General features: G+C 33.7%; 1 protein-coding gene across 1 annotated transcript in view; it reads left to right on the top strand.

The window, feature by feature from the left end:
• LOC117122905 overlaps nt 1–9,524 on the top strand; it is a gene marked incomplete at its 3' end in the record, with an annotated part of 62,491 nt that extends 52,967 nt beyond the window's left edge. Inside the window, 11 exon segments of the mRNA XM_033268681.1 lie at nt 271–489; nt 1,039–1,250; nt 1,718–1,823; nt 2,065–2,181; nt 2,491–2,626; nt 2,987–3,167; nt 3,755–4,022; nt 4,549–4,735; nt 7,403–7,724; nt 8,375–8,494; nt 9,396–9,524. Coding sequence (XP_033124572.1) covers nt 271–489; nt 1,039–1,250; nt 1,718–1,823; nt 2,065–2,181; nt 2,491–2,626; nt 2,987–3,167; nt 3,755–4,022; nt 4,549–4,735; nt 7,403–7,724; nt 8,375–8,494; nt 9,396–9,524 — 1,997 coding nt within the window.
• Between the last annotated feature and the right edge of the window lie 164 nt (nt 9,525–9,688).

The raw sequence follows: 9,688 nt of genomic DNA, 5'->3' as shown, positions 1-9,688 counted from the left end.
TGTCGATGTGAACTCGGGAAACACATCAGCCGATGTTTGTATTTGGTTGATTTTGCGTTTTTATACTGTAGTTGTTTCCACTAAACCTGTTGGTTTTTTATTAATTTCTTGCGTTTATATCAACAACATGTCTACGTTACATTTCAATAAAGCAAGCAGTACATTGATGCACACGACTAAACCACAATTATTACAAATATTCACTTTTATAAGGTTTCTTGTAAATAAGGTTTTATGAGAATATTTTTTTTAAATATTTAATGATCTTAGCTCATGTGAAACTTGAGGAGAATCAGAACTGGAACAAAGGTGACGTTGATTACAGTCAGCAAAAGTCATCTTTACATGCAGTTTGGCCGACACTTCGTTATTTTAGCTATGAGTGGTCTGTAATTGGCGTATCACCATCAGAGTACACACCAAACTTTAATCCTGTTGGTATAGACAAGCCTTGTTCCCATCCTAACAAAATTACCTGTGGTGAAACAGGTAAAAAATTATTAGTTTTAAGTAACATTACATCCGTCAAAAAGTGTTTTTGTTTTATCATTAGGAATAACATTTATATCAGTTCGGTTAAAAAATGAATGCATTTCAAGATAAGCTGTTTATGTTAAGCTGATAAGTTTATTGATTGGTCTATTTAAAGTTATTAAATTGAGGTGGGAGAAGTTTTTTTCAATTAACATGCTCGTAATACAGTTCCCTTTAATCAATTGTTTTGTAACTTAGATATTGCAGTTCTGCAGCAATTGATATTTTTATATATTTTTTTTGTCTTATTAAAAGTTTATAATTTATTAATTTTATCCTCTCCAGACCCATTCTTGTGAGATCCAAAGATGCAGGAATGCATATACATATTGGTGGGCACAAAATAATAGCTCTCCTCTTGTATATTTACCGTATGAGTAATTAATGATTTCGATTAAATTCCAGTTTTTACTTTTTTTTTTTTATCACAAACATTATATATTTATTTATGCATTCTCCACCAATAATGTTTGCAGAAAGTAAATAATGATTCTAAATTTACAGACAATGAGTACATCAACGTAGAAAAGTTAAATTTAAAGCACGGTTCCAAATACTTCATTTGTATACATGCCGATGAGACGACCAAACATTACGAGGAGTGGACTGACGTTTTACCGGCGTTATCATCATGTAGTGATGGCGTTGTGATTGATCACACACCTCCATCTCGAGGGGATGTTTGGCTGGGATGGCAACGTGGAGATATATATCAGGTAAAAACATTGGTAATTAATGCATTAGGAATAATGATGGGGTGGAGGGTAAATTACCATTACTTCTATAGGAAATGATTTAACATGTACTTTTTTTATATTCGGCATAATTTTCTTGGGAAACGGATTACCGCTATTCGTCGGCGGTCCTGTGGAGTACGTTACTTTTCAGTTAATATTCGCACTACCTGCACAGCATAGATGAGTATTATTCCACTTTATGACTCGAAATAAGTTTGTTATTCATTTGGAATTACCAAAAATGACTCATACGTGGCCCAAAAAAACCAAGATCATCAGGTTTAATTAAATTGCGTTGTGATTAGTGAATTTTCCTTGTAAAATATTTTTCCTTAAATAATTTATCTACTCTATTAAAATTGTCAACGACATTGTTTGGCATAGTATTTATATTGTTGTATTGACATAAGGTACATACTCTTTAAATATTATTTTTCAATTGTTAGCATTCAACGACAGAATTGAGCATTAATTGGGACTCTTTTGTTGACGTGGAAGAACATGGAACAGCACCACACCATTCTGGGATAAAATCGTATCAATACGCTGTTGGTAGGCAATACTACACACTAATAATTAAGTAACTGAGTAATCACTTTAGATAAATTTAATCAATGGAATTTAAAAAAAAATAATGGTACATTTATTCTTCTTTTAATTCATTCTAAAATTATTAAGCTTACTGCATTATTTTGCAATAGTACTACCTTCCATGTCTTCTTTGTTCATGTGTTGAACTGCCTTTGTTCATCCTTTGAAACATTTAGAACAATCCTCTTATGTTTTGATACAGGCACATATCCGGGGGGAATTGACGTCATCGACTTTGTAGACGTTGGCATCACCAATCATGTTCTTGTTCATAATATGAATCTCCATAATGGACAAACCTATTTTGTTACAGTTAAAGGTATTTCTATCTACACATTTTAACTATTTTCAATACAGGTCTTCAGTAACTATGTAGGATTCATGTAATAATATGCACTATACACTTTAAGGTAAAAAGGTGACTGTATTACCTTAACAATAACACACTCCAATATCATAAAGAAGCAAATCTCGTTAACAAATATGTAAATTATTAAAATAAAGTCTAGGCCTATTTAAGGAAACAATAACATAATGTCAGGGTAGCTGGAAGTTGTGGTACGTTACAAATAAAAAAAAACCTGCATTAAAAAAATATTACCCACTTTTTTTTTGTCATTTCTTTCAGCAACTGATTTTGTTGGGCTAACATCATTATCAACATCTCAAGGAATAACTGTTGATAGCACGCCACCTACGCTTAGTTATAATAGTATTCGAGTTGATGATGGTGTTTTTTACTCCACCTCCTCTGTCGAAGCAAGGTAACACTGTTATTTTACATTCTTCAAGCTAGATCTTGCAACGCCAGTGTGCAGTATATATTATATATCCGATGTACATTAATGTAAAAAATTACTTCAATGAATATGATTTTATGTCAGGAATGAGGAATTATTCAGAAGACGTTGGTTAGTGTAAAAAGTATGTTAAAAAATAAATTAATATTTATTCATTTTTTCATAATCAAATCAAATAATAAATGGTACAGTTTAATTAAATGTTTTAATTTTCTTGTATTGTACAATGTTCCGAAATAAAAAGAATATAATAATGATGGATGTGTCTGTATATGTCTAAATAATATTTCTGATTAATAGCTAACTTTATAATTTTTTTTCTAGTTGGGATGGTGTCTTTATTGATCACGAAAGTGGTATTTCAACATATGAATGGAGCATTGGTTCAAAACCCTACTGGGCAGACATTTATCCAAACACCTTCACATCGTCAGAGGGCGCAATTACCAACGAAAACTACCCTTTGAATTTGCAAGAGGGACATCATTATTACATAACTGTAAAGGTAAACTCTCAACCTCCACACTCACAAATTATATGCGACAAATACCTGTTATAATAATTTAGCTCTCCTTGAAATATGCAAGTACAACACATTTCATGAGTTTTGCAACTAGCACATTCATCGACCGACGCAATGATTCACTGTGAGTGAATACACGGCTGCCGTCGTCGTGCTGTAACACAGGCAGACACGAACCAATGTAGGTTTTATTCCCAAAATAGTGCGATTTATTTTCGTTATACTTCAAATTTGGTATACACAATCGTAGAGAAAAGATGACGTTACATTCATAAACATGTAACAATGGTTTCTGTAAATTTAGATCACGATCAACTTTACACACAAAGCGTGTATGAGACGTTTTAGTAAAGGCTATTTTCTTAAATTACTGTGTAAATCGCCTATCTTCGTGCGTTTTGTTTTGGTTGGAATACCCACTATAGCTGAACAGCGTCGATATCGCTAATTCGGTCTATTACAGGTACCTGTATATTGATTGTGTATAATTGCTATATTAAAAAATTATTTTTTCGTATAAATATCAAAAACTTAAAACTGATGACTATAGATTGGATAATTAATTTTAGGCATACAATGGAGCTGGGTTATCTTCAATGGCATGTAGTGGAGCCATAATTGTTGACACGTCACCACCATCTGCAGGCTTTGTGTATGATGGTCCGTTGAAATCACCACCTGAAGACCAAGATATCCAACAGGATATCTCAACTATATTCGTTAATTGGGGTGGATTTGTCGATCGTGGAACTCAGATCATCAGCTATAGTTGGAAGATAGGGCTATGTCCCGGTTGTGATGACGTCATGGAAGAACAGCATGTCGGTGTAGCAACAGGTAGACTGAATGATCTGCAATAATTGTATTTTATGTATCTTAATTTAAACGAACATAATAGAATTTGTGCGTGACTATTGTTTTCGTCAGGAAAATATATATTTCAGTGTCGGGAGGAGAGTACCTGCAAGGGTCCCGCCTTGGGTTACAGGTTAATTAAATAATTAAAAAAATTAAACAATTAAAAAAAAATTAATAATAATAATAATTAAATAAATAAGTATGCATTATACCGACAATGCAAAAGATACATGTACAAAACGTTATAGCACAGAATATGTTGGTTTCTCTCTGTTCAAAAGCAGTGTATATGTCAACTGACATCAGTCAATGATGGCCTGATGTCCTCATGACAGAGGACGGCTAACAAAACAAGTAACAAGTAGTACAAAAATAATATGTTAAATTGGTTTAAAAAGTAATCATCCTATTTTTAACAGTGGTAGTTTTAATACACATTATCTAATCTATATATTTTTTTGAATTTAGTTAAATATATATGTTGCAACCTCTGTCCTCTGTGTAGATGCAATGGCTGACTATTTGGATCTTATTGCTGGCTTTACGTATTATCCTACCGTTACTGCATGTGATGCAGTTGATTTGTGTACTGAAGTAACGTCTGATGGAGTACTTGTTGACAACTCACCACCAGTGGCTGGTTTTGTCTTTGATGGTAGCTCTGGGGCTGACATCAACTTCCAAAATTCTAGGTAAATTCAACAAAATATATATTACTTTGATGATTTGTTGTCTTTTTTCTTGCTCATGAAATTGTCAAAGTTTATATAAATTTGATATATTTACTATTATACATCTGCTGGCTAAAAAATGGTGCACGTCTTTTTTTTAAGGAAACAATATACGAAGAACTTCGATTGTACAGTTAAGATGACTTAATTATACATTATTTCTATACTATATGTGAATATCTAACAACTATTTAGACGATAATGGAATTTAATAATAGATCTAAATTAAATATGATAACATGTTGACGTATGTTTATATTCCATAAATATACGTCAACCTGACGTTTTTTTTTTATAGCTCCAATGAAGAGCTCTAGGAATACCGGTACCCTGCTGATTGAGTTCTTTTTTTCTGATTGAAGCTGTGATTTTTACACAGCTGAGTGACTACTTTTTTGCTGATCAACTGCTTTTTTGCTGATTGACTGAGAGAAAAAAAAAACGGGCTTGTCCGGGAATTGAAAGAGGGACCTCTCACACCCTACCTGCATTCATGTCTCTAGGCCAACAATCCATTGTTGCTGTGTCTCACACCCTAACCTACATTCATGCCGCTAGGCCAACAATCCATAGTTGCTGTGTCCCACACCCTAACCTACATTCATGCCTCTACACCAATGAGCCATATCGGGTTGGGTAGTTCTTTTTAGATGATCCAAATAAAATTGTTTAAATATATTAAGAAAAACGTACTCACACGACGTTTCGCTGATACACTATCAACATTCTCATGTAAACTGTGATGTAATTACAGCACCTCGCACCTCAACACGATCGAGGTTACACTATGACCAAGCTGTAAATTCATCACAGTTCACTTACTTGAGAATGCTTATAGAGTATCAGCGAAACGTTGTGTGCATACATTACATTTATTTACATACATTTAGGGAAAACGCCGATAATTCTGCAATTTTTGAGACAATTCTACGTGTTCCTTTTCCACATTCTTGCTGAGGTTCTAAAGCAGTATAAGGTCTTGCTTTGTAATCGTTCTGGTCTGTGTAAAGTCATGTATAATACTGCCAAACTTCCGAACAGAAAGTAATATAAAGACGAATTTAAGAGCAACAAAAATAATTTTAATAGAACCAGATTTGTTTCTTCGTATTCACTACGACATCTTCAGTGTAACAAAAAACCGAATACAAATATCCTGAGTTTTATGTACATTTTCCTTATAGCTTATACACGTTAAAGGTAATTGATTTTAATTAGGTATTTGAATACATAGTAGTGGCGTAACTTGTTTATTTGGACATTAAAGATATGTTATTCTTGGGGGTTCAATGATCCTCATTCTGGGTTGTCTCATTTTGAATGGTGGGCAGGCACGGCACCAGGAGGAAGTGACATCATGGGAATACGAAAGCATCATCTATCAGAAACTGTATTCACAACTCTGAACACCGATCTACCACTACACACTAGGATCTACGTAACAGTGAGAGCATATAACAAAGCAGGTCAAACGGCAGAGCGAACATCTGATGGATTTGTAATCGACACAACAGCACCACAAATCATCAGGTCAATTAAGATGTCAACTAGTGCAGGAGTTGCTGCTCAAGAAACTCAGGTATATAAGGCTATATTAAAACTGTAGTGTGATAGTCCCTCGAATAATATTATATAATCAATATAATATCTGTCTCTTATACACATCTAGATGTGTATAAGAGACAGGTCCAACCGTGAAACCTCCGTGGTGTAATGCTCGCCTTGAAAGCGAGAGATTGTAGGTTCGAATCCCGTCAGAGCATTTTATTACAGAAATTTCATTATTTATAGGATGGGATTATAGGACAACATTCGTTGAGAACTGTGCTACACGATGTACTGTCACGTCCTTTGATCTAACACTGTAGTTACCTTCCTTTGATGATTTTACGACATATATTTACAGCGAAACCTTAATTAAAGAAATACATGAAACAAATTTAGAAATTGGAGGTGGTCAGAGCTAATGCGACAACTTAAGTTACGCTACTTACAGAGAATAGTGAATGCATCTCAAAGTGCAGGGAAAAGTCAGACAAAATAGCAGAAATCCAGTCCATGAATATATTAATTTGTCTTCTCACTGGAAATCCAAAATTACAAATAAAACTACTTGGGTAGAAACTCTAAGAAAAATTGTGTGTAACTTTGCATATTCGGGGTCCTGTCCAATCAGGACCACAATATAACAGGTTAATTAAACAATAAACCAATTATGAGCTAGAAAGAAGTGTCACATAGACATATAGTTAGTTAAGTCATAAATGTAATTGCTCAGACCAACTGAAAGTATTATTCAAATGATTAGAAACCACATTCAAATTCCATAGATTCACAAAGACTCCAACTAAGAGTAGTTAGTTGTGAGAGTAGTGGTCATTAAAAGTTGACCACAGCTTCAGGAACTTACTGGGTTGCTGTACAAAGGTATTGTAACTATGTACTAACTATATATATGTATATATATATATATATATATATATATATATATATATAAAATCGTTTTCATACATTGAGATAATATGTCTTAGTGATTAGCTTTGATGAAAACTTTTGTTTTCTTTAGTATCTAGGCACATTGTGTCAATATTTATTTCTTAATTGCTATTTAATATTATTTTCTTACAGACGTATTTTAGAGGCTCATTGGTGGGGGTTCAATGATCCTCATTCTGGGTTGTCTCATTTTGAATGGTGGGCAGGCACGGCACCAGGAGGAAGTGACATCATGGGAATACGAAAGCATCATCTATCAGAAACTGTATTCACAACTCTGAACACCGATCTACCACTACACACTAGGATCTACGTAACAGTGAGAGCATATAACAAAGCAGGTCAAACGGCAGAGCGAACATCTGATGGATTTGTAATCGACACAACAGCACCACAAATCATCAGGTCAATTAAGATGTCAACTAGTGCAGGAGTTGCTGCTCAAGAAACTCAGGTATATAAGGCTATATTAAAACTGTAGTGTGATAGTCCCTCGAATAATATTATATAATCAATATAATATCGTTCGAAGGACTATCACACTAAAGGTATAAGGCTATATTAAAACTGTAGTGTGATAGTCCCTCCATTATTACCACAAAGGTATTGAAAATGTAAGAATCACGAAGTCATTATTAGTTAGTGTGATTATTAAGTAAGTGCTCATGATCTACATGCAACCACCTACCATTAAAGAATTATGTCGTGCGATTGTCAAGTAAACGTGTGGAATTATCACATTAAAGATCTATTGTCAAATTTAAAATTAACTTGATATAAATATGAATTATCATATATTTTAATTTTGAAAATATTTACACTGTTTTATACCGGATAATATATAAAAAGATGTGTAAACTTCCATTGACTGAAATTGTTTCATTGTTTTTGTCATTTTTCGAGATAAATTAGGGTTATCAGTGTTTTTTTTGTGCATCAATTACAAGTTTATATAATGACAAACACCTTTAACAATAACCCTTTTTAGCATGTCATTTTACCACGAACTGTTCATTATAACAGTTTCCTCATGGACTGACGGTTGTTTTATAGGACATGATTTTTTTTATTACACCATGAAATCGTAAATGTTATTTGAAACAGGTTTTCAAGTCTTTGTTGCATGTGACATGGGAATTTGCGGACACTGAGAGTGGTGTTGAACGACAATACCTGTCGGTGTTCACCCATCATAATGGCGATGTCGATATACCCCTTACAAAGGTAAGACAGATGTCACACACTTTCCTATCATTCGACAATATTTCCAGCTACTCCTAGGAGGTCGGCTCTACCCACCAGAATCAGAAGACAAAAGTTTTGCTGCCTGGTTAATTATTCCTTGGTTGGATTTATGGATACCCATTCGCACAGATTACACTCATTCGATTTGTGAGCGTTGAATACACTGACTGTCCTTGATACTGAGAAATTAATTGAAATAAATTATTATTTCTTTAATTTTTTATATCTAGTTTTTTTTTCTTCATACACATCCTATTAAATAACTTGATATCTTGGTCACAAATAACTATTCTTCGTAACAGTTTTTATCAGAAACTTGTCAAACTGGCCATAATGTTCCATGACCAAAGACCTGGATGTGACTAAATTTTGAAGGTTTAGGGTTAAAAGTCAATGTCACAATTAACGAAAAACAAAAACTATTCTTTTTAAAGTTTTTAAACCAGTTAAACCTGGCCACAATGTTCCATAGATCATAGATCTTGAACTGGAAATGACTAACTTCTGTAGGGTGAAAGGTCAAGGACACATTGATCGAAAAACTACTTGTTTAACTGTCTGCTGTATAGACGTGTGACCAAAGTGATATATATATGAAAATAGTTTGTTTAGAAGAGTTTCCCACACTACCAGCCCCGGGTTCCATCCCATGGCGTCTAATTGATGTTTTTCTCATTATTTTTATTTTCATGTAGAGACAATATGCTTAGGAAATTAATACTGAGGAGAATTATGATGTGGGTGGAGGTATGCACTCTCCAATTGCCCTCTAGTTGACTAGTTAATTAATTAATTCTAAAAATTGATATGATCAGTATTATTATCAATATCTATCGACAAGTGTATGAACTCACTAACTATGCTTATACGTACATTTTAGGTTGGAGGATCTGAAGTTGATTATACATTTACAGACCTAGCCTTACAGGATGGCAGTAGATACCAAGTCAAAGTAGTAGCTTGCAACGCTGCTGAGCTGTGCACTGAAATGTCAACACAACAAATACTGGTATTAAGTGTGGAATTAATTACTTTCAATTAAGTTCGAACTTTCAATGAAAGCTTCAGTGGTCAGGTGGTTAAAATGCCTAGATATACAACTGCAGACCTTTTTCACACCCACAGATTCCTCTCTTTACCATTTGCAATATATATACTAATTACGAATAAATT

This window comes from Anneissia japonica, unplaced genomic scaffold (assembly GCF_011630105.1).
Source record: "Anneissia japonica isolate Jap-2015-1 unplaced genomic scaffold, ASM1163010v1 scaffold287555_len78229_cov139, whole genome shotgun sequence".
NCBI lineage: Eukaryota > Metazoa > Echinodermata > Crinoidea > Comatulida > Comatulidae > Anneissia > Anneissia japonica.
This window is presented reverse-complemented; position numbering and strand designations above follow the sequence as displayed.